Consider the following 26,332-nt stretch of genomic DNA (forward strand, 5'->3'; position numbering starts at 1 on the left):
ACAGGAACAAAACATTTTATTTGCTCAGATAATAAGCCTTAACAAAATTCAGTAATCTTGAAATTCTACCTCTTTCTATTTGCTTGGCTATTAACGGACTTACTATGCCATTGGTTGCCCCCTTTTCTAGTGACTGGATGAACTGAATACACTTGTGGGCATTAGGGATGCACCGAATCCACTTTTTTGGATTCGGCCGAACCCCCGAATCCTTCACGAAAGATTTGGCCGAATACCGAACCGAATCCGAACCCTAATTTGAATATGCAAATTAGGGGTGGGAAGGGGAAAACATTTTTTACTTCCTTGTTTTTTGACAAAAAGTCACGCAATTTCCCTCCCACCCCTAATTTGCATATGCAAATTAGGATTCGGATTCGGTTCGGCCAGGCAGAAGGATTCGGCCGAATCCGAATCCTGCTGAAAAAGGCAGAATCCTGGCCGAATCCCGTACTGGATTCGGTGCATCCCTAGTGGGCATATTTATAAAGATGCTTCAAAATACAAAAGTTAAGGCCACCGTACACCATATAAAATCACAGATAATGTGTATTGATTTTATGCAAAAGCTGCATCAAGCTCCCTAAAAGTCATCTAAAACAATGGCATGAAACGTACACCTTTATAAACATGCCAGTTAACTCTATGTAAAGTATTACAAGCTTGCAATGCATGGTGTATGGGTATCAATATAAGTATATAAATACGACATTTAATGTACACCAATATTTAAGGCAGTTTTTAGTGGAAAAAGTTTTTGATGCCTTTATAAATGTGCCTCTTACAGGGGGAGCTGTCATGAGCTTCTTACAAACAGCTGATTTTACAGCAACGTATCTGTCAGCTGCATTACATTTATGCACAGCTGTTTAGTGGCTTTTTGGACTTACAGCCACCAAACTGTTATCACACTGTGAATAAGGTCAGCGATATTTGAAATGATTTGTATAATATTTGCATGCTTTTCTGTTGACTGTTCCATTCCTCAGTTTAGACTCTAACATGCCTCCCAACATTTTGGAAACAAAAGGCACTGAAAAATGCAGTTTATGAAAGTGTGAACACATTTCTGTGGTTTTTATGTGTTATTACAGTTTTGCTAATGAAGGTGAATTGCCCTTTAAGATGTGAGTCTAAGTTCTTCCAAGAGACCTCCTTATCTTAAACTGTTACAAAATTAGCTAAGCATCTATTTTGGGCTGTCTGCCAAAAGCCAATTAAGTTAGAAACTTTGTATATTTTTCTGGCTGGTAAGTGCAGGAGATCAAAGAGAAAGTCAGGACACTTCAATAACAAACCCGGGACTGCGGGCTGAGCTGTCAAAATTGGGACTGTCTTGTGAAAAATGGGACTGTTGGGAGGTATGCTCTAACCCACTGGCGTAACAAGATGTTACTGGACCCCACACCAAATTAATTTAAGGAATCCCTGACATATCCAGAGGTTGTAATTTTTAACAATATATATTGAAATTGCTGATTAATTAGGGCCTCATGGGGCCCCCTATACCTCCTGGGCCCCCCTCAGCTGCAGGGTCTGCTTCCTCTGAAGTTACGTCTCTGCTTTGACCAACTCTGTGGCATGTAGAGAACTCTGCTTCTTTGGCTGTTAGCTGGGGGTCTATGTTAATATTGGCTTTAAGTAGCAATTCTCATTAAGTATAAATATACAAATGCAAACAGACCATTGTGATCTGTTCATTCAGTTATTAGAAATAATTATTGGAAAGGGAAATTTCAAACAATAAGGGCTATCTTCTTCTTTGCTTTAGTCTAATAGAAGAAGTTACTGGCTCATCCTGAATAATGTGAGGGCACTTACACACATTTGCCATGTCATGTAGTTCTATGCATTCCTAGTACATGGATTAACTTCAATCTTAATGGGTCTGCATCCTCCAGAATTGATGTATCCATGGATTCAGACCAATTGGGAAGCATGTGATGAGTTAAGTCTTGCTGCTGTGTCTTGAATGAATAGAATGGCCATCATATGTTACAAAAAACACACAACTGCTGTGTGCATGAAGTTTAATGGCTGAAAAGATGGGATGGACAGCTCAAGCAATAGGGATATCTGCTGCCCCTCTTTATTCGATCTGTCAACAAACCACACATTGGCAGATATGGTGCATGGGCAAATAAGATTTTTTAAACTTGCCTGACCCTCGATCTTAGCATAATTCAGTAGGAAAATGTTACTGTATAGTGGCCTTTTAGGAAAAATTAAGTGACGTGGGTTTTTCCGGAAAAGAGAGTTTTCCATAAATTGAGTCTCAATACCTTTTCTGTAAAAAAAACATCTAAACATTAGATCAACCCAATAGGATTGTTTTGCTACCAGTATGGATTCTAGATAATAGTTATCTGTATAAAGGATTATATAACTGTATTAAGAATTCTTGATTGAGTGCAGGTTAGGTTTGAGTGTGGGTGGAACATTTTCCCCACTGAATACAATTTTGTGTAGATTTATGTCTCAAATGTGACATACCAGTCTGTTTCTTTAATGCATTATAAAGGGAACAGAATGAGGGTTTCTCGATGAGGGGTTTCCTAATTCAATTAATTAGAAAAAAATCCCATAACTACAAATAATAATGCTGGAAATAGTGCAGTAAGAAGGATAGAAATTGAATATGGGTTTTTGAGGGCACATCTGCTGTCTGTGCCACTTAGGTGAGTCTGGATTTAGTAGCCGGTAACTTTATAAATAATCTTGTTTTAGCTGGCAGAGAATCTTCTTAGCCAGAGCTCAGAGGTAACTTGATCAATAATATTAGATGGGTAGAGCAGTCTTATTTGGGTTGCTTTAGCAGGTGGTGAACCAATAACTGGGTTTCAATGGCAGGAAACACCTTTAACCTAAGGGGCCGATTCACTAACTTCGAGTGAAGGATTCCAAGTAAAAAAACTTAGAATTTCAAAGTGTTTTTTGGGCTACTTCGACCATCGAATGGGCTACTACGACCTTCGACTACGACTTCGAATCGAAGGATTCGAACTAAAAATCGTTCGACCATTCGATAGTTGAAGTACTGTCTCTTTAAGAAAAAACTTTGACCCCCTAGTTCGCCATCTAAAAGCTAGCGGGGAAGGTCCCCAAAGGCTTGGCTAACTTTTTTTGATCGAAGGATATTCCTTCGATCGTTGGATTAAAATCCTTTGAATCGTTCGATATCGTTCGATCGAAGTAATAATCCTTCGATTGTTCGATCGCACTATTTGCGCTAAAATCCTTCGACTTCGATATTCGAAGTCGAAGGATTTTAATTCCCAGTCGAATATCGAGGGTTAATTAACCCTCGATATTCGAACCTTTGTGAATCGGCCCCTAAGTGTTAGTGCAGGGGAATCTCAGTGATATCGAGAAGATAAATTGGGTTTCTCGATAGCTGTGGAAAGGAAGTTTAAATATATAGGGCTCTAAATCTTTTGTGGGCATGTCTGAAATGTTCAGGAATCTTTTTCTTGAACTCTGCACTTTCATTACTTGAGCTGTGTGTTTTGTGAGAGCTGAACTTGTAGGGGCTTTGACTATAATGCCAGTACAAGAATTTCAGCAGCTTAGCACATAATTTATAGTTCAGCAGTGCCAGCAAAAATGAATTATGGGAACATATACAACCTTACATTTATTTGGTGGGCAGGATAACTCCTGCTTATATTTCAACCACAAGGAAGAGACAGAACTACAGTCAGAAATGAGATGTATATGTTATTCTTCCTTTATGCAACTGACACAAGATGTTATCGTGCACTAAAAAAAAGAAAATTGATCTTCCACATTTTTTTAAACTGTGCCTGAGAAGAAGAGGAAGATTTTTTGCTGAGGATTTATACTTAAAGAAATTCTGTTTAATTTTTAGCATGGCTGATCATTTGCAGTGGGAAAGTATAATGCCGATCTTAATGGAAGAATGCTGAAACCATCGCCATTTTAGTGCAGTCAATTTGTAGATTTTGCTGATTCTAAATCACTTATGTATTACAAATATTGGTAGCATCAACCATCAATGTAGAAAAGAGAGAAAATACCGTGGAAAGATCTCCATATTTAGACTATGACACCAACATATACCATGGTATCATACATGAAAGTATGCAAAACATGCAGTAAAGTTAGATATTTACAGGGGAATGTAATAAAAGTCGCAAAGAGCAAAACAATTCGCACCAATAAGACTAAAAATCCACATCTCGCAATGTAATATTGTTCCTTAAACAGTTATTACATTGCGAATTTTAATTGCGCACTCATAAGAAGTGCTTGAAGTGTCGTAATCTTTTGAAGCAAACATAACGACTTTTTCAGTAAGAAGTTTTATTACATTGACTGTGCATTGGCGCAAACTATAAAATTCGCAAACGGTCTTTCACTGTCGGAAGTGGTCGCTAAACAGTTTCCGGGCTCGCAAAAGCCATATTAAATTCACACAAAGCAAAATTTGTTTGCGGCAAAGGCATAACTTTTCGCATTGCGAATAGTTTTTCCGTTAGCGATTTTTATTACATTCCCCCGTTAATCTTTTAAAACTTCCTTATGTCTACTTTGAAATATAACAATAATTGTTATGCCCATTTAGACTTCTTTTCATACGCCGCAATTGCCGTTTCCACATTTACAGTTCAAGACCTTGCCAGTAGTCCCTGGCATAAATTAGTCACCATTCAGCTTGGCATTTCATCACTCCAGCTTTCACCAAAGGCAGCTTCTACAAACACTCCGACATCTCATCAACCCTTAACTCATTTTCTCTCTGATGGTGGAAGAGAGAACCACAACCATTCCCCCCATCCGTAGTAACTTTTTCCCTGGATCTGTTTTATCACTTTCATCTAAAAAAAAGTATATATTTGATCTGACTCACCAAAGTCATGTTCCTGGCTTCCTCTAAACTTTTTACATTTATATTAACTTCTCTTATTTTATTGGATATTTGTTTGCCACATTTTGTGCTGCGGGGCAGTATGTAAAAATTGTGTATTTACAAAGCTGCTGATAATTTTTTGGCTCCAAATTTTGGTCCTACTTTTTCAGTAGTCTTTACAAGTGCAAATCTGAAAATTCCAACATATTGTGTTGTACACACTTCTATAACTGGGCGAATAGAACCTTTTATCTACTGAATTTATATACAATGAAGCTGTGAAGTATTCCCCCCTGTACAAGTGACTGAAAATAATGTCAGATAAAAAAATCAGATTTTAGACAGAAAGCACACAAACTGACAGTTGGTACAGGGCTAGTGTCTTGCATCTTCTGATTCTTGCATACAATAATGCGCTGCATGGCTAAATCTATTGCACTTTGGATAATGCTCTATGTTAAACGCAGCATTACTGCTATTGTGTAAATGTGTTTCCCCCCATTATAATATGTAATTTTATGATTTGTCTTCAAATAAATCACAAACCTAATAATCAGCTCCCCTTAAATCCACCTGAATCTTGCATATTACACTGATGTCCTGTTCCAGCTCAGACTTAGCTTCAGGCCCGGACTGGCAATCTGTGGGTTCTGGCAAATGCCAGAGGGGCTGCTATAAGGTCCCATAGAAAGTCAGTATTCAGTGGGCTGGTGGAGGCTGATTGGGCCTCTGTGTACCTGAAATGCCAGGGCCTATTTTAATTCTCAGTCCTGACCTGCTCAGCTTGGTTAAGGTTGAGAGGTTTTCCCAGCATTGCATTTTCATTTTGGTCCCTTTATTTCAATTTGTCATAATTAAAATGGTTTAGACAATGGAGGTTATTTATCAACGTCCACACAAGCATTGCATGTATTTCCATAAATTAGTGCAGTATGTGACATTGTCGACTGCAGTTTTCTGTAAAATAATAAAGCTTTAAATGAAACCATTCTCTAGATCCTCTTGTACAATAACAATGAAAAAGTCAACAAAGATCAATTATTATTATCGTTCTAATATATTTCTCCCTGATGCCTGGCCAAAAAATTGTCTGAAAAAATAGAGTAATTGTCAGAAGTCTGAGGCAAGGGCGTGTTACAGCACATTCTCACCACACTGACAGTGCAGTAGAAAACTATGTGTGTTATAATTTTGACAGAATGTCTGAATCACCAGAATTATTTCTGAAAAGCTTGTCATGCAATATCATATATATTTACTTTTCTAATTAAAAATACGCTATAGTGTCCGTGTTTATTCTTTCTGGGTCGCTTTAACAAAGGAGAACAGATTTTGCTTTTATACTTCGTTTAGGTGAACATTTGCCCTAAGCTGTCGAAGGTCACCAAAGCAATTGATACATTATATGCCTCATCTGGCCACTTAGAGGAAAACTTTACCCCCAAAATATATACTTAAGCAACAGATAGTTTATTTCAAATTAAGTGGCATATTAAAGAATCTACCAATCAGGAATATATATTTTAGTAAATATTACCCCTTTACATTTCTTAACCCCCATTTCGTGATGGTCTGTGTGTTGCCTCAAATATCACCTGACCAGAAATACTGCAACTCTAAGCGGCACATTTACTTAGCTCGAGTGAAGGAATAAAATAAAAAAACTTTGAATTTCAAACTTTTTTTGGCTACTTCGACCATCGAATTGGCTACTTCGACCTTCGACTACGACTTTGAATCGAATGATTCAAACTAAAAATCGTTCGACTATTCAACCATTTGATAGTCGAAGTATTGTCTCTTTAAAAAAAACTTCGACCCCCTACTTCGCCACCTAAAACCTACCGAGGTGCAATGTTAGCCTATGGGGAAGGTCCCTGTAGGCTTCCTAACAATTTTCTGATTCGAAGGATTTAATTGTTCGATCAAACGATTTTTCATTCGATCGTAGGAAATGCGGTAAATCCTTCGACTTCGATATTCGAAGACGAAGGATTTTACTTCGACGGTCGATTATCGAGGGTTAATTAACCCTCGATATTCGACCCTAAGTAAATGTGCCCCCAACTGTAACAGGAAGTGTGGAAGCAAAAGACAGAACTCTGTCTGTTAATTGGCTCTTGTAACCTAACATGTATGGTTTGTTTGTGTGCACCGTGAATCTGCGGGGATGGCCCTTATTTTTAAAATGGTAATTTTCTATTTAGGATTAACCAATGGCACATACTAATAAAAAGTATATTATTATGAAAATGGTTTATTTACATGAAGCACTTTTTTACATATGAGCCTTTTTTTATAGAGACTTACATTGTTCAAGGGTATTGTTTTCCTTTAAATTTGCCCTGGGCCAGTCATACAAAGTGACCAGTACAACCCATTAGGAGAAGGCTGCATTCATGGCCAAGTGTGGTCCTTATACATCAGGTTTTCCAGCTTTCCCAATCAATAGGTGACAGATCCGGTTAGTGATTAGAACACAGTAGAATGTGAGTGAGTAGTGTGGCAGTTGGGAATTGGCACACGCAACTATTTTCTGCTTATCTTGGCTGACTCCTGAGACCTCTGGATTTTCCTAGTAGTACTTGGATACAGCAGTAATGAGGATTTCTGACAAGATAAATTCAGATCATGGAATGCGCCTCTCTTTAGTATCAGGCAGAATAAAGAAAGTTGCAGAGTTGCAAGCAAAAGGGTGTATCACAGCCCAAACTTCCTGCAAGATATGTCAGTAGGGAGACGATTGATCACTGAGAGGGAGACAGATGGACTGTCAGACAGCCAAGATTACATTTTCAGTGGGAAGTGTTTCCCACAAGGAAGAACAGTTTGATTGTCAGCCTCGTGCCTGCAGGTATTTTAAATATACGCCTTCTCCATGAAAGCTTGGTCAGCATTTTTTTTTACTGCTTGTATAATTCAGATTCTATGTACACTGAAAACCAAAACAAGCAAGTCATTTTAATGGCCTGAACATGCAGTTGAAAGTAATTTAGAGAACATATTGAAGCAGTCTGTCATTATTACATGTCTTACCAAGATGGTAGCTGATTCCCTGCCCATCTTGTGTCGTAGTGCGATTTCATTTTAAGGCAAAAAAGCATTTGCTCAATAAACAATCAAATAAAATCAGGGGCCAGACATGTAAGTTCATACATTAGGGGGCAGATTTATCAAAGGTCGAGGTGAAAAACATTGAATTTCGAACTATTTTTTGTGTACTTCGACTAGGGAATAGTCATACTTTGATTTGAATTTGAAAAAACTTCGAAGTACTGTCTCTTTAAAACTTCGACTTCAACCATTCGCCACCTAAAAGCTGCCGAAGTGCTGTTTTAGCTTATGGAGGACCTCCTACAACCTGTATGGAGGCAATTGGGGGAGTTTGGGAGGTCGAAGTTAAAAAAAACTTTGAATGGAAGTACGATCGTACGATTGGAAGTAGGCCGAATTCGAAGTTTGAAGTTTTTTTAACTTCGACCTTTGATAACTATGCCCCTTAGTAAATAGCAGCACAGATTTCTGTACATTGTTTTAAGCTTTGATTTGACACAATGCTTGATATTTGCTTCTTCTTTTTTGTTTTTTTTTTATTTCTAAAAAAAATATTATAAATGAATTCACCATACATAGAACATAGAATGCAGATCTGCACCAGAATCCTCTCATTTTATATATGTTTTACAGGAAAATATATAGCTAGTAATATCTTGAGTACAAGACACTGTATCAGTTCAGCATTCTTCATGGACACTATAGCAATATCTCCTCCTAGTGGTTCAATTTCTGGCGTTCAGACTGTGGAGAGTAATTGCAGTAAAAAAAAAATAGCAACACTGAAAACATTTTTTGGAAGAGAGTTAGTTCCCCATGGATTTAAGAATAGAAACGGAATAGCAGGTTTAAGAGGCAACTTGAACAAAAGTACTTTAGTCTTTATGATATTGTTTTTGAATGTATTTCCTTGATACTATGGTACACAGTAGGGGTAATGTAATAAATGTCTCTACTGAGAATAGTAATCCACAAAAAACATGTTGGCTGTCAAACAGGTGATCATTCAACTACTACCTGCTGATTAGTTGCTATGAGTTACTGTGCATCAGTCGGCTCCCTTACTAGGACCTGGGCCCCTGGCAATACCTCATCCTACTATCTTTCTTTATGCACCTAAGTCAAGCAAATAGGGGGCTAAAGTTTAATAGCACAGATTCCATCACCTTGGAGTAATTATGAAATACATAATAAAGATAAAATTATCACTTTTCTTAAAACTCATGCAATAAAAACATTATTATTTTATAGATACCTGGCAAAACTGTCTTCGGTGGGCAGCATATCTGAGGAAGAGACGTGTGAAAAGCTAAAGGGATTAATTCAGCGTCAGGTGCAAATGTGCAAGAGGAACCTTGAGGTGATGGATTCGGTCCGACGAGGTGCTCAGTTGGCCATAGAGGAATGTCAGTATCAGTTTAGGAACCGGCGGTGGAACTGCTCAACCCTGGATACGCTACCGGTATTTGGGAAAGTGGTGACACAAGGTAAGATGGCAGTGCTGGAACTCCACTTTGATTCAGTCTGGTATATATATTTATATATATATATATATATAATTGTAATTCCTGCAAGGACAGGTTTGACAGTATTAGACAATAATATAGCAATTGGCATTTTTATAGGCAAATTAAGCCTTATCGTTATTCTCATTGTATTTGACATGCAGAATTGAATCTCAGGGGCAATGTTTGCCATGGCATAGCCCATCCAGATATTTTTTTCACCATTCTTTTGGGTGGGGGGCGGGTTGTGGATATTTCCATAAATGATAACTCACATTCATTTGTGTTGCACTTTGCCATTATACCTCTGTCTGCAGCTATAGAAAACATGTATGGTATAATGTAAATAGCACATTAATGAAAGGATGTTATTTTTTTAAATAAAATGTATAAACAGATGGCGACAGAAATATAGCAGTGTATCTGTCATTTGTGTAGGAAAACTGCTAATGTTGACTGGGAATATAATTAGCAGGGGAGTATTGTGGAATGTTGCTTTTGGGCAACATTTTTACTGTGCGAATCAATACATTAGCCCATTAGCTCCTGTTTGTAAGGTAGGGCCCATCCAAATATATTTAGGGGCCCATTCACTAAACTCGAGTGAAGGAATAGAGGAAAATAGAGGAAAAAAAAATCGATTTTCGAATGGTTTTTTTGGCTACTTCGACCATCGAATTGGCTACTTCGACCTTCGACTTCTAATCGAACGATTCGAACTAAAAATCGTTCGAATATTCGACCATTCGATAATCTAAGTACTGTCTCTTTAAAAATTTCTTCGACCCCCTAGTTCGCCACCTAAAACCTACCGAGGCCAAGGTTAGCCTATGGGGAAGGTCCTCATAGGCTTTCCAAGGTTTTTGTGATCGAAGGATAATCCCTCAATCGATGGATTAAAATCCTTCGAATTGTTCGATTTGAAGAATTTAATCGTTTGATCGAACGATTGATTCCTTCGATCGTTCGATCAAAGGAATTGTGCAAAATCCTTCCATTTCGATATTCGAAGTCGAAGGATTTTAATTCGGCAGTCGAATATCGAGGGTTAATTAACCCTTGATATTCGACCCTTGATCCATCTGCCCCTAAGTCTATGGGGAAATTCTTTGCGTTTTGGTTCTTAAACCAAAAAATTGTTTTAGCATAAAGGAAACATTTTTTAATTCTAAGCAACTTTTCATTATGCTTCAACTTAGTTATGTGTAAATGTAATCGCTTCTGGAAGCAGCATTTCTTTATCCTTTTTTATCATATACACTCACTCCTGGTTCTGAACGAGTAAGAGAAGTACATTCTCCTCCAATTCTGCCAATCAGCTGCCTTCTGCTATATTGTTGGTTTTACTTTCAACAAGGTACTATGGTACTTTTTTGTTACAGAGAAAAAGCAAATAATTTTTTTCAAATTTGGATTATTTGGATAAAATGGAGTCTATGGAAGTTGACATTGCCATAATTCTGAGCTTTCTGGAAAACAGTTTTCCAGATAATCGATTCCATACCTGTATTCCAAAACAGATTTTTGGTGCACATTGCCTTTAAACATTTTCTCTGGGATCTCAGATTAAGGGGCAGATTCACTAACTTCGAGTGAAGGATTCAAAGTAAAAAAACTTCGAATTTCGAAGGTTTTTTTGGGCTACTTCGACCATCGAATGGGCTACTTCGACCTTCGACTACGACTTCGAATTGAAGGATTCAAACTAAAAATCGTTCGACTATTCGACCATTCGATAGCCGAAGTACTGTCTCTTTAAAAAAAACTTCGACCCCCTAGTTCGCCATCTAAAAGCTACCGAAGTCAATGTTAGCCTATGGGGAAGGTCCCCATAGGCTTGCCTAACTTTTTTTGAATCGTTCGATTCAAAGGATTTTATCGTTCGATCGAAGGAATAATCCTTCGATCGTTCGATCGCACTATTTGCGCTAAATCCTTCGACTTCGATATTCGAAGTCGAAGGATTTCAATTCCCAGACGAATATCGAGGGTTAATTAACCCTCGATATTCAACCCTTAGTGAATCAGCCCCTAAGATTGAAAATCCAGAGTGTGACCTAAATATCATTTAGGACAAATTCTGCTGCCCATTACCGTTGTGTATTAACATGATATTTCTTTGTATAAGGGGTGATTATGGAGAGGCCCAAAAGTTAAAAACCCCTTTTTAAGAATGATGATCTTGTTTGCGTATGGAGCAGCACATTGAGAAGCCACATAAAATGACTACTGATATTATTTACAGTATATAATTTTGGATAAGAAGATGCAAAAATTGTTTTCCACTGCCTTGAAGCAGACTTGTGCCTAAATAATTGGTCACAGACATAATTTTGATACCGTGCATAAGATACAATGCAATCCCTACATCCAAATAGTACCCATCCACACTGCATGCACTCGGTCATAAATGGCTAATTATGTAGTTCTCAGATACATTTCCATGGTCCTAAAATTTTGCCTTCAAAACCACGGACTCTAAGATTTTACTGACGCATCTCAGCAAAAACCCAGTTCAGCAATGGTGCCACTGACTTCAACAATTTATGGCACAAAGGCAGGCATGTTTGGCTTGTGGCCAGATATTGTGGAAGCGCATCTGCTAGAAGCAACAGGTGATGGCTGCATATAATGTTCTGTCTTTGGTCTTAGCTCTCTATTATGAGAGTCTTAGACGTGGACTCACTTCTCATTATTAGCACCCTCTAATCCAAGCTGACATTTTAGTCAATACTGCATATTGCTAAAGAATCTCAGGCTTCCACTGTTGCACTGACCCTTTAACATGTCAGTTCTTCTTGTGACATTCACTTCTGCTTGGCCTATCACTTAATGGATTTTATCCTGTCCCCTTGCCAGCTAAACCTACCAGTAACAGATCAGTCTAATGTTGCATTTCCCTTTGTGCTAATGACAGTACATCTCATCACTATACTTACAGGAATACACATGGTCTCTTTGGTTTCTACCATACTAAGCAAACCAGTATCTTCGCTGCCACTTTCTTTCCCCCCAAACCAGGGATAGGCACATTCTCAAACTCGTGTTCCCAAACATGAGAACATGTTTTGCTTACAATAAAATCACCAACCTTCCAACATTATCCCAACTGGCTTCTGACCTTTTTTTTAAATTTGTGCAACCCTAATCCTGGACTGTTTCATGATTAGACACATGTTCTCTTGTCAGCTTTCCTTTCTAGACATTTCTTCTACTACTGACATTCCTTTGCTAAGCCGATTCTATTTGCTGCTTCCTTCAGCCCTGCCTTCTTATCCTATGCTAAACTCCCCATTCACTGGCCCTCAACTTCTGTTTACATACAAATATGACTGAGGCTGATATAAATGGAAATTCATATAAATGTATGCTTTACCACACAATCCTATTAGGTTTATTTAATGTTTAAAAAGTTTTTTTAGCAGACTCAATGGTATGGTGATCCACATTTCGGATAGTTCCCTCAGAAAACCCCAGGTCCAAAGCCTTCCGGATAATAGATGCCATACTTGTATTTACAGTATAATTTAGGTACACATCAGCTCAGCAGAATTGATTTGTAAATTTCTAAATACCCCACAGCTCTTAATTCATTGCAGCTGAAAACTCCATGTCCATTGACTTTCCGTGCATACATTGGCACGATATAGATATTTGAAATAAGAATTTACCAATAAATAAGTCAATAACATTTTTATATGAGGATGAGGAACTAGAATCTTTCTTAATCTTGTCTCTTTAGGTAGATTTTTTTTTCACCAGCTGACAAGCCAAACACAAACATTTGTCTTTAGTTATAAAAGTGTTGTTTTATTATTTATTACAGCAATTTTTAAACACTCTTTCTGTAATGTAAAATAAATAATTTTACGTCGAATAATATTTTATTTTGCCCTGCTTATCAAGCACATACTTAAAATCTGAAATGGAAACCAGGAGCCAAATCTAATAATAAAATGTAAGCTATTTACAGTTATATGCGCACGTTGGCTGAGGGTCAATAATGTCAACATAGTGATATGTGGGCCCTGGACAATCCAGGCAATTTCTTGTTTCACACTGGAATGGTCTTGTATTTATTCGCAGGCACGCAAGGGTGATTGACACTGATATATTGTTATCATTAAACCCAACATATTAATCATAGAAATAAGGTTTTCTTATAAACTACATTTAACTTTTTATTTTTTATTTAGATTCCATTCGTTAACCCTTTGTAAGCCATGTGTATGTAGATTAGGGATGCACCGAATCCAGGATTCAGTTCGGGATTCGGCCAGGATTCGGCCTTTTTCAGCAGGATTCGGATTCGGCCGAATCCTTCTGCCAGGCCGAACCGAATCCGAATCCTAATTTGCATATGCAAATTAGGGGCGGGGAGGGAAATCGCGTGACTTTTTGTCACAAAACAAGGAAGTAAAAAATATTTTCCCCTTTCAACCCCTAATTTGCATATGCAAATTAGGGTTCGGATTCGGTTCGGTATTCGGCCGAATCTTTCACGAAGGATTCGGGGGTTCGGCCGAATCCAAAATAGTGGATTCGGTGCGTCCCTAATGTAGATACTGATCATAAATTTAAATCCCACCACTGGGTTTTGTGATTTTTCAGGATCTACCATTTAGACATACGTTTGCCATGTAAACCCTAACCTCAATCTTTCAACAGCGCCCATTGCCCTTTTCCAGTTATTTCAGTTCAATGGAACCTACATAAAAAGAGTATTGATCTGTGCAGATATCCAGCCTCCATGTTAAAGTTTAGAATCACAACATTGTCAAGCCACTATACCACATCAATTTAAACCCCATATGGTGTCCTAACTTTTTGCTTCTGGTCATATTTATAGGGAGAGATCTCAAAGACCCTGGCCTATTTTTAAAGGGATGAGTGTAGGTGTTGCACAACCACTTAGAAGTTTGACTATGCTGCCTGCAAAATAACTTAAATCACAAATAGCAAACAGGCCAGTCATGCTTCCATTATACTGTACTATTTTCAGCTATCTCTTTAAAACATTTTACCTAGCACACCTCTGAGCCTTTAGGAGAGTGTCACATAGGGCTTCATGTCACCCACAAGAAATTGTGCTTCCAGAAAAATATGTGAAACTGTCCATTCCCATAAAACAGTTTTATTCAGGAATACTAAAGTATTTTGTTGCCCATGGGGAACACATTTTCCACAGTGACATGAACCTTATCTTTTGCCTTTGTCTCCTTTATGAGGAGGGGCTCTCTTTTAATACATAAACATACAATTTCACCTTTATTTTTTAAATTGTCTTATACACTACATTATGCAATATCCTGCCACCATATATGCCACATGCTTAAGCATTCAGATTTTTTTGCAGTACACAAGATGTGTAATTTTACAAATAAATGGAAATACCAGATGGACAGAGAAGACAAATTCAATCCGCCCATTCCATACAGCAGGTCCATGTCAGCAGTTCATAATGATAGTTACAACAGTATACAACAGTACTTCCAAATATATGTTATGTCAGAATGTTTATATACTTATTTGTCAGTTCTTCAACCAAACATTTTTGTACTGTGAGATGCTGACTGATTTCACCTGATCTTTATTGGGTGCTTCCAGCAATTAGAAATGCACCCCTGAAAGACAGTATGGCTGGGATGACTGCAGTAGGAAAATGATGGGTTGAGGAAGCACAATATTCAACCATTTATGTATCAAAAACTATAAAGAAAAAGTAATTAAAACTATTTTGTGAAAAACAACTATAAAGCATTCGCTGCAGCTTAGATGCATGTTTATACTAGTGATGGTTTCCTTTTAATATTTCTTTGGCTAAATTGATTCTATATTTAGAAATTGTTAAATTAAAAATTGAATTCAGTTTGTTGGCAAAGCCAATGAGCTGAAGGATTCAGAATCATAGGTATATGATGTCTAAATGATTTTGTTTTTTTTTTCAATTAGATCAGCAAATTATAGTCACTGTCATTCCTTTTTTATATTTTTGAATAGTGTTAGAATTCAACTAACTAGCAGAAGTATCCAGAATGGAGAGAGGGATTTAAGCCATCAACACATGTTATAATATAAGTAGGTAAATGTTATATTGCAGCATTTTAAGTTTGTCTCCAGTTCACTTACTATACCATTCTTTGGCAGTGCCATATGCAGTAAAACTGCATCATTTAGTAAAGTACTTCTTCCCTATAGTTTAAGTGCACTTCCGTGGGTATAGACCCCAAGGGGAGACAATCAATTAACACTTATGTTGCCTTGTGCCGGAACATACACAAATCCACATGAGTGCAAAAATTTAAAAACCATTGTGTGAAGGTCCTTAGTGCACTGACTTAGTATTTTTGCTGCCCTTTAGAGAAACCATTTATATGAGCTATTTGTATATTGCCCCAGATATGTCCATCCTTTAGCTCTAAAGCAGTCCCCAACCTTTTTTTACCCGTGAGCCACATTCAAATGTAAAAAGAGTTGGGGAGCAACACAAGCATGAAAAAGTTCATTGGGGTGACACATAAGGGCTGAGAATGGCTGTTTGGTAGCCCCTATGTTGACTGGCAGCCTACAAAAGGCTCTGCTTGGCACTATATACTTAATTTTTATGCAACCAAAACTTGCCTTCAAGCCTGGCATTCAAAAATAAGCACCTGGTTTGAGGCCACTGAGAGCAACATCCAAAGGGTTGGAGAGCAACATGTTGCTCACGAGCTACTGGTTGGGGATCACTGCTCTAAAGGAAGCAAACATTAAGGGGCAGAGTTATTAAGGGTCGAACTCAAAATTCTAATTTTTGATATTTTTTTATGGTCAAAACTGTCAAATTTGACTAGAGAATTCTCCAAACTCTCCAAATTGTTTAAAAAATTCTAATTTGATTTTAGAGATTTATCAAATTCTGGCCCTTTAAAAATTCTTATTCGTGTATGCGCCATCTGAAACCTGCCGAATTCATGTATAAGTCAATGGGAGAGTTCCAGTGACCAATTTGAAGATGTTTGCAGCCTTCCTGACATTCGCGGTTTTTCCAGAGAAAAAACTCGAATCGAGTTTGGTCGAATTCGATTCGAGGTTTCGGGTTGGTAAAATTTGTCTGAGACGACCCTTGATAAATGTGACTCTAAATGGTTCTTTCACATCAATGCATTTCCATTACATTTCTTTACCATTTTCAGCTCCGCTAAATTACAGGTATGGGATCTATTATCCAGAATGCTCGGGACCTTGTTCTTTCTGGATAAGGGATCATTCCATAATTCCTTACCTTAAGTCTACTAGAAAATCATTTAAACAATAAACAAATCCAATAGGCTGGTTCTGCTTCCAAAAAGGATTAATTATATCTTAGGTTGGATCAAATACAAGGTATGGTTTTATTATTACAAAGAAAAAGGAAATACGTTTTAAAAATTTGGATTATTTTGATAAAACAGAGTCTATAAAAGAGAGAGCCTTTCTGTAATTCGGAGCTTTCTGGATAACACATTTCCAGATAACAGATCCCATACCTGTATATTATTATCTAGAAAATGGGTTTCAAAAATAAATAAAAGTTGTTCCCTTAAAGTCTATTAATGAGTGAAGCTATATGAGTGCAGTCACATGGCACACTAAGACAAAACACAGTTTGGCACCCCCAAGTGATTGTATTGACTTACCAGAAACCCCAGGCTGGTGCTCCTATCGGCAGAAAACTGCACCGGCCCGGGGTTATACCAGTGAGCACCACAGAGCAATTCCTCTTCCATCTTCCTCTTTCTTTGCGCGGCTGCACATGCGCAGTAGAATGAAAAGCCGAACTTTAACTAAAAAGTCGGCTATTTCATTCAACTACGCATGCGTCTGCCCTGGGAAATTTGAAGAAAGAAGAAGCCGGAAGAGGATCGCTCCATGGTGCTCACTGGTATAACTCCGGGCCGGTGCAGTTTTCTGCTGATAGGAGCACCAGCCCGGGGGTTTCTGGTAAGTCAATACAATCACTTGGGGTGCCTAACATTTGGCACCCCAAGTGCACAAAGTCTATTCTTCTCCTTTAAGTATTTTATATTCATATAGGTCTATTTATATATGCAAAACTGTACATTATATATTTTGGATGCAGCCAAAAGTTTTACAGTTTTTTATGACTGTATGGCTAAAACATTTTTTTAATGACCTTTTCTGCTGTTGTTTATGTAATTATATATTTTGTTGTCACCCTCCGTAAACAGAGTGTATTTTAATGGGATATCCCTTAGAATTTTCCTCTGTGGAGTGTGCTATAGCTTGTGTTAAGAATCTGAGTAGTAGAACAGATGTACCACTTTAACACTGCTATTTTGCAGATGAGACATGAAACCTCAGCCCAGCATACTTGTTGGACATTAAATATCCTCTGGTAAAAGTGTTCTGGACTCTGTTTCCGTTTGGTTTTGCTGACTCACCCTACTCTACTGTTGACTGTTTTTACAGTGGTTGTGTAAAGGATCCAGTGGGATAAAGTGCAATTTATGGTGAAATGGTTATAATCTGTCAAATTCAAAACTGTACGTTATTCTTTGATTTTTTTTTTTTTTGAGTACATTAAATTTGAAATCATCAATGGACAGTATTTCTGTTGATAGTTGTACATTTATTAAAAAAAACTTAATTACCATCCACCTAGGATATTGTTTTCAGGGATTTGGGACAACACTTGTCATTTGAAAACATGTTCATGTATAATGAAATATACAATGCTTAGAATTAGGCTTGTGGGATTGTGGTCAGAAGCTATAACAATATTTGCAACCCATGTATAATATTTGTAGGGAAATGTCTTTATTTTTGCTGAAGGTCTTCACTTCTGTGTCAAGTGTTCTTATAAACTCACATTGTTTATGTCTATGTAGCTTGTTCACACTGGTAAGTTATGGTGGAGCAGAGGCTGCAAAAACATGTCAAGTAGCCACAAAATATTTCAGCCGCTGGTTTATTGAATTAGTTGCAATTGTTATTGTTATTGTTACTGTGATGTTAATGGAATCTACACTGAAATCAGTTACGGATTAAAACAGAACTAAAACCCATAAAATAAATATTTAATATTTGTATCAGTTCAGAAGTTCAGCATTCCTTTAATACCTTTAAATTTGTGCACAGCAGCTTCCTAGTTTCTGAGCTTGTCAGGCCGCCTTTTGAGTGTCAGTGGCACAGCACATGCTCAGTGTGGTCTCGTCAGCTGTTGGGAAGCTAAGTAGTAAGTGTTAGAGATCTGCTCATTGAAGCATTTTTCCAAAAAATATTTTGAATAGATATTGTGTATATTTTAAGTAGGCCCCTAAGCTCAGGTACCTGGCAGCATAAAATAAACTTTATGAGGGAAGGCATTCCTGTATTTCAGAACCTTCTGGATAACAGGTTTCTGGGTAATAGAACACATAGATGTACCTCTAAAGAAAACTTTTTTTTGTAAAAACAATATTAAAATAATCTAGTTATGAGCCTATGTTCAATAATCCACGTGGTTCAGATTTTTTACTAAAACAGCCATATTCTTTTAGGCATAGTTAAAAAAAAAGCTGCTTCATTCTAATTGCTGGGTCAAACTTTATTATATCATACCATTTAAAAATGAACTAAAAAAGAAACGCTCATGTTTACAAAATGCTTCCATGGTTTTAGTAGGCATGTTGATATAAGAAGTTCTTCCTTTGAACAGTACTTGTCATTGTGGGTCAGAGCTATCACATCCTTTTTTTTTCTATGTTGGCCAAATACAACTCAGTTTGTGGTATAAAAATCCAGGTCCAAACTCAGCAACTGTAAAACACTAGGCTTAGACATTGCCTTGCCTCTTGATTTGACTTTGGTTGTTTTTGGGGTTGCTTGAAAAGGGGAAAGACGTGTGGTAGTTTAGATTCCGGTGTGGAAATACCAACAATACCAGAAAAAGGCCTTTCTTTTTAAATGACCACAGAGCAAGCTGACCCACACAGGCCTGCTGTTAACCTCAGCTGACTTGGAAGGGATTCAGTACCAACACTAGCTCAGTCTTGACTATCTGGCAAACAGTCTATACCAGTCTGTTTGCACTGTGCACTAGCCACCAAAGCCAGCTACGACCACCAGGGTAGTCCCACTTTGGTATGACAAGCTTTATTCACACGAGGGCTGGAGAGGTGAGAAACACTGCTGAAGTCATCAGAACATACCACCAATTAATTCAAACTTCGGTCCTCCCAAGTACAGAAGATATGTGTGTAGTCAGCACATGGAGGATAATACCTACATGGTGTTAATTCATGTCATCTATTGAATTAAATGTATTTCTTTAAATGGATGAGTTTCTTAAAAAAAAAAAGAGCTTTTTTGCTTTGTGAACATTTTCACGGCATGAATGAACATTTATAATGCTCAATGACGCCTTTAGATAATGTGCGAGCGTCTCAGCCGGTGTCAGCAATCATCATTCAGGTTCCGCACGCTTCTTAGACAGGGACGCTGTAAGAAACTGCAGAGAAAACAAATCTTTTGTCTTCACAAACCTATACATTTTAATATTTTCAGGCCATGACCTAATTAAATACACCTGCAGCAAACCATATCTGGTTTAGACTATTTAGAATACCTTAAAGGGATAGCTTGCACCTATGTTCGTCATATATATATATATATATATATATATATATATATATATATATATATATATATATTATTGCTCATGATTTTCTTTTGTAATTAATATTATAATTTGTGGGTTAGGGTTGGGTGTGAGTTATACAACTGGCTAACTTGCTCACGTGCCTGCCACTAACACTCCCGTCCCTGCAGAACCTATCTTTTTTCTTTTTTTAAGTACATAGGTGTATATTGCATTTTTTACAGAGACCCTTGGTCATGTTGACAGTTCTTTTGTCCAGTAGAGGTAGGGTTCCCACCGGACAGCCCTGTTTTCAGAAGGGCTGCACGGATCAAGACAGTCTGCCCGGTTTTTCAAATAAGGAAAATCGGGCAGGACCCCCCTTGATTGACATGGCGAATAGCCAATCATTGATCACCACCTCATAGCCGCGCCCCATGGTGTTTATTGCCCGCCCCATGATGTCACTGTCACTCCCCATCGTGTCACTGACCCATCCCTGTGACATCACCATCCCACCCCCTCCCCAGATCGTGAGCCAAAGAAAGGTGGCAACCCTTGGTAAAGCAGATGGTTAAAATATTACTGAGGATTCAGTTAGCAATTGTTTTCCACTAGATATAAGGGCTCATGTTATTTTCAGGGGTATGCCATTTTGTGCAAAGTTGTAAGATATTTTTCTCTGTTTTATTCTCTGCTGGGTTTGAACCCATGACCAGGGGTGCTGCTAGGGTTGCCACCCGGTAAAATACCTGCCAGGGCCGGGGCCGATATTACAAATTTACCGGCAATGTAGCTGCCGCTAATTTGTAATACCTTTAACAAAAGCCCTTGGCCCTCCGGCAGAAACTTACCTTTCCTTGGTCTTCTGCCCCTCTCGCGATGGGTTCCCGCCCCCTTTTGCAGCACACCGCACGCAGCCACGCCAGTTTTTACATCACAGTCCGCCCATTTATACGTGGCTCCTCCCCTTTTTATGTCACGCCGTTACCACCCCCTCACTGGCCGGTAAATTTATTAAAAAAGGTGGCAACCCTAGGTGTTGCTGCCATGAGGCAAGTTGAGATTACACTTTAGGTGGCAGCAGCCCACAGGCTACCAGGGGTGGCAAAAAACGCCCCTGCCTGTGACCTAAATATTGGACGATTCAGCTCTACACGTGTGTATTGAAATGAACGGTCTTTCTTGGAAAGATCTTTTCCAAGAAAGATCATAATTGTTAAGCCTATGGCCAGCTTAAGTACTTCTGTCATTACCTGTGTGCTGTACCTTGCCACCTGTGTACCAAGCATCTGTCCTGTCTGTATCCTGGTCAGCTTCCTCCTTGGTTCCCAGGCCCGGATTTGTGTCGCTAGGACGAAATCCGGCCCTGTTGGTCCCTACTCCAAACATTAATACCAGTGGCCCCTAAGCTCCTGTTGCGGACTGGTTCTCCTCTTCACTGAATTGTGCACAGGACTGGTGTACTTTCCTATTAGCGCCGTACCACCATCTTCTTTTGCTTCCCAGAGGTCCCTTGCAACTGTGCACATGTAAAGTATGGTAACATTTCTGATTTTACTATACAGCATGGGCACATTTGCACAGTCCTGGACCACTAGCTCTGCGCACACAGGAAAAGTACTCAAAGATGTAACCTGTAACTACCCATTTAATTCTTCTACTGATTCACAGCACATGCTCTGGGCTGCTGTTAGTTACATGAGCCTAGAGACTCATTTATAATATACAGTTTATATACAATATAAAATGAATAGTTATGCATTAAAAATTACATTGCATGGCAACATAGAAACGGGTGTATTCTGTTGCACTATTGATTAATAACTGGCTCTGTGTGACTAACTATTTTAATTTCTGCTAATGTTGATGATTTACAACATGTATACTGAGCATGTGCATTTCCACTAACAAGATTGTGATCTTGGAATGGTGAGCCCCTTTTGATCAGGCATGGATCGTTGCTTTTATAAAACTGAATGTATATATAAAATGCACTATTTTTAGCCTTTTTTTTTTTTTACTTTAGCTGCTCTATAATTGTATACACTCCCAACCTATACACAAACAGGAGCATATTTGCCAGACCAACATGTTTGACTATGTTTAGTGGAAAAATACAATTATTTTAAAATTGCATTAATGTTTGCACAAAGTCTTCCAAATGTAGTGACTTTTGTTATTATTCTGCTGTTTAAAAACATTACCTGCCTGGCCTGGTTTTCTTATTTCTCCAAAACTGAGCTACAAGACACAAACGTGGTGACCCACCAAGTTGACTGTTAGAGCCAATTACTAAATGTTAGTGGAAGTTGAAAACACACCCTTGAAATTAAGGAACTGTTCCATAAACTAGGCAATATAAACAAGCAGAATGAACCAAATTCTACCCGAGGAACAGCTGCTTTAAGATGCTTTGTGGAAAAGAAATGTTTAGTTGTATTTGGCAGGCATATCAGTATGCAGCAAAGTGGTGTCGTCTTTTCTTGAGAAAATAGAGACGGAAAGCAATATTTTCCTTTGGAAGGTTGCATTTTATAGGGAGGACTAAATCTTTAATGTTTTATGCATTTGTATAACTGCAAGATTGAAAGGTTTATTTTTTCAAACCTTGATGATGCAAGTACATATAGGGATTTATAGTAGATACAAATAAACAACACACAACATCCATGATCTCTGCAACAGTTTTTGTTTCCCATTATTGAATTCAGCATATATTTATGCAGGGTGTGTGCTGCCTTAGTTAACCTTTATGGAAGAACCATTTTAAAATGTATTTTATATTTCTGATGCAGTATAGTCCATTAAGATAATGGCACAAGTACTGGTTCTCTACTAGACCATTTCATTCAGAAGGGAATCTCCCCCATATATCCTGTAGTATACAGGGATGGAAACCACCAGTCACTGCTCACGACAGGCAGTTTTTGGCCCCAAACGCTGAAAAGTGCATTTCGGGTCAGAAAACCAGCTTTTATAAGTTGGGATATGTGGTTTCCGTTCATGTCAGTGCTTTTGGGTTTATCAAGCATTTTTCTGACGCCTGAGATGCACTGGCATGTCCTTCAATATAAAGGTCATACAGTGGTACCTCATACAGTGATACCTTAATATTTCTTAAAGCTAAATACAAAGGGGCGCTTAGTTCTAAAACTTAAATAAAGAAGTAGTTAGAAATGTTGTACATTATATTTTGGGCTTCTGTGCCAGCCCAAGGCAACCACAGCCCTTTAGCAGTAAAGATCTGTGTCTCCAAAGATGCCCCAGTAGCTCCCCATCTTCTTTTCTACTGATTCACTGCACATGCTGCTGTCACTTACTAAGCTTGGGGACCAACTCAAAATACAAAGTACACATAGAATACAAATGTTGTAATAAAAGGCTAATTAATAATCGATACAGATAATTACTACATGGCAGCACAGAAACCAGTGCAACTAGCGTCAGAATTTAATAATCAGCCCTGTAGCATCAGCTTATATTACAGGCCAAACTCATTTTCTGTTAATGATTTGTGACGACCCCTAAGCTTAGCTTCTCAACAGCTGCTCAGAGCCCACTGATAGTGACCCCCTGTGACAAGTTTGAAGTCCTGGATCATTGCTGCTATTGACAAGCTGAAACTTTAGTCTGATGCAATAAGGTCCTTATGTAAAATATGGCATTTTTAGCCACATTCATTTTTAGGGTTTATTTCTCCTTAAAGGAAACTCTCTCATTATACATACAGATATGTATTTAACTTGGTTGCATAGTAACTAACATGACTGTTTTCAGTTATCACCACTACCCCAACTATTTGTGTATGTTTTTTAAACTTTTCTTGAGCCTGTTTTTATAAGGTCGGTGATATTATTATACAAGATGTCTATATGCCTTTACAGTTTAGAGATATACCATATAGGCCTCCAGTTACTGATATTTCCCCAGTGCAACTTTGGTATTTACTGTATATTCTTACAGAGAGAGGTGTGTTTGCACCATTACCAGATGAAACAAAAGATTCTGGTTTAATCCTCATACACCTGATGATACAAAATTCTCCTTTCTTCTGTTTCAGGAACAAGGGAGGCAGCGTTTGTGTATGCCATATCTTCCGCTGGTGTTGCCTTTGCAGTTACAAGAGCTTGCAGTAGTGGTGATCTGGAGAAATGTGGCTGTGATAGGACTGTGCATGGCGTCAGCCCTCAAGGTAGGTACATACCGTAGTTAAAAAGATGAATAACAAGGTATTTTCTTCCACTTATTTTACTCTAAAAGTATAGGCTCAGTGGTATAAAATGCTTACATGGGGTGTGCTTCCTTTCTTTGACATCCTGTGATAGGCTTTTGGAGCTTTGGTTTGTTTTCATTTAATAACACGCTGACCTACATGATTACAATGATACAATAGTATTTATCTGTATATTTGTAATTATTATTATTATGAATGAAAGATGCCAAGTAAATGAATTGTCATCCTAAATGACATTATTGTTTGAAAGCTTAAATTCACTCAAAATAACATTTCCTGCTTGCTGAAACAAATATTTCACTAAGCCAAAACCTTTGCCTTTACAGTATCTCCCATAGTAGTGGCTTGCAATTTGCCTGGATAAAATATGTCTTACCTAACAGAAATCTTTCTAATCTAGTAATTTAGTTTATTACAATTGAGAACGTCCCTCTCTACTGATGCACACCTCTTCCAACTTACTTTCAAGACTTCCTATTGCTTTCATTTCACAGCTTGTTGCTGTATAACATGGGCTGCAGATGTCCAGCATACAGCCTGGTTAATTAACAGTGGAAAACTAAATAAACTCCAGTGGCTTAATCATCAGAAGTGAATTTTAACAATCATTCAAAATTAAGTTATTAGGACTATTAAAAGTAACTGAAATAACTAAGAAAAAAACATTGGGGATTATTTATCAAAATCCAAATTTTTTTGATTTTTTTAAATAACAAAAGTCAGACCAAACTAGAATCCATGATTTGAACTTATTTATTATTTTAAAAGCACAAATTAATCAGTTCAGGGGGAAACCCTGAAAAAATCATATGAAAAATTGTATCGTACAACTTTTTCAGAGGTTTTTCTCGAATCACTAAAATTTTTCGAACCGTTTGCCCGAAAAAGCCCCAAATAGTCAGATTTTCGGGATAATTCCAGCGCAGACCTCAGAAACTTCCAAATAGGCCAGGGACCTCTCCCATTAACTTATATACAGCCTTGGCAGGACTGAGATGATGGATTTTCAGATTCTAACTTTTTGCATCCTCGGGGTATAATATTTTTTTTCTACAAAAAATTTGGATTTTATAGTAAAAAAAACTGGCATTCGGACTTTAATAAATAACCCCCTTAATTTTTTCTTATTGAAATTAGTATTTTGCAGCAATTGCCATTCTTGTTACTTGGTGTATCTTATACAATATATGTGGCGTGTTTACTTATGTTTGTTATATCATGAGTAAGATCAGAATCCATATTCTTTTGTGCTGTGTTTATGTAGGGTTCCAGTGGTCTGGCTGCTCAGATAACATTGCATACGGAGTCGCTTTCTCCCAGTCATTTGTGGATGTCAGAGAGAGAAGTAAAGGAGGCTCCTCTAGTCGTGCTCTAATGAACCTCCATAATAATGAAGCTGGCCGCAAGGTAATTAAATGTTGTGTGGTTCTTTATGTTTTGGTGACTAAAAGTTTGTAAACCAAAAGTTCAAGGAACAAACAGTATTAGTCACTGACTTTGTCTAACATGTTATGCTTTGTCTAAAACAGTACACAATAAGCGTGATCGTAGGCTTAAACAGTAACAGTAACACCAAAAAATGAAAGTGATTTAAAGTAATGAAAATATAATGTAGTGCTGTACTGCACTGGTAAAACTGGTGTGTTTGCTTCGGAAACCCTACAATGGTTTATATATGCAATCTGTTGTGCAGCCATGGGGGCAGCCATTCAAAGCTAAAAAAGGAGCAAAGGCACAGGATACACAGCAGATAACAGATAACTGCTGTAGTATACAATGGGATTCTTCAGAACATATCTGTTATCTACTGCCTATACTGTGCTTAAATGGCTGCCCCCATGGCTACACAACAGCTTGTTTATAGAACTATAGTTTTGTTTCTAAATTTTTTACCAGTGTAGGGCACTAGTACATTATATTGTCATTCCTTTAAAACACTTTAATGTTTTGGTGTTACTGTTCCTTTAAGGTGGCCATACATGGGCAGATAAAGCTGCTGATATCGGTTGTTCAGACCAATTTGACAGCTTATCTGCCCGTGTATGGGGGCTTCCGACGGGTCTTCC

General features: G+C 37.9%; 1 protein-coding gene across 1 annotated transcript in view; it reads left to right on the plus strand.

Moving 5' to 3' along the window:
- Positions 1-26,332, plus strand: part of wnt4.S (Wnt family member 4 S homeolog) — a 50,099-nt gene that overhangs the window by 19,424 nt on the left and 4,343 nt on the right. Inside the window, exons 2-4 of the mRNA XM_018227909.2 lie at positions 9,176-9,411; positions 24,093-24,224; positions 25,531-25,673. Coding sequence (XP_018083398.1) covers positions 9,176-9,411; positions 24,093-24,224; positions 25,531-25,673 — 511 coding nt within the window. The remainder of the gene's footprint in view (positions 1-9,175; positions 9,412-24,092; positions 24,225-25,530; positions 25,674-26,332) is intronic.

The sequence above is a fragment of the Xenopus laevis genome, chromosome 7S (genome assembly GCF_017654675.1).
Source record: "Xenopus laevis strain J_2021 chromosome 7S, Xenopus_laevis_v10.1, whole genome shotgun sequence".
Classification (NCBI taxonomy): Eukaryota; Metazoa; Chordata; class Amphibia; order Anura; family Pipidae; genus Xenopus; species Xenopus laevis.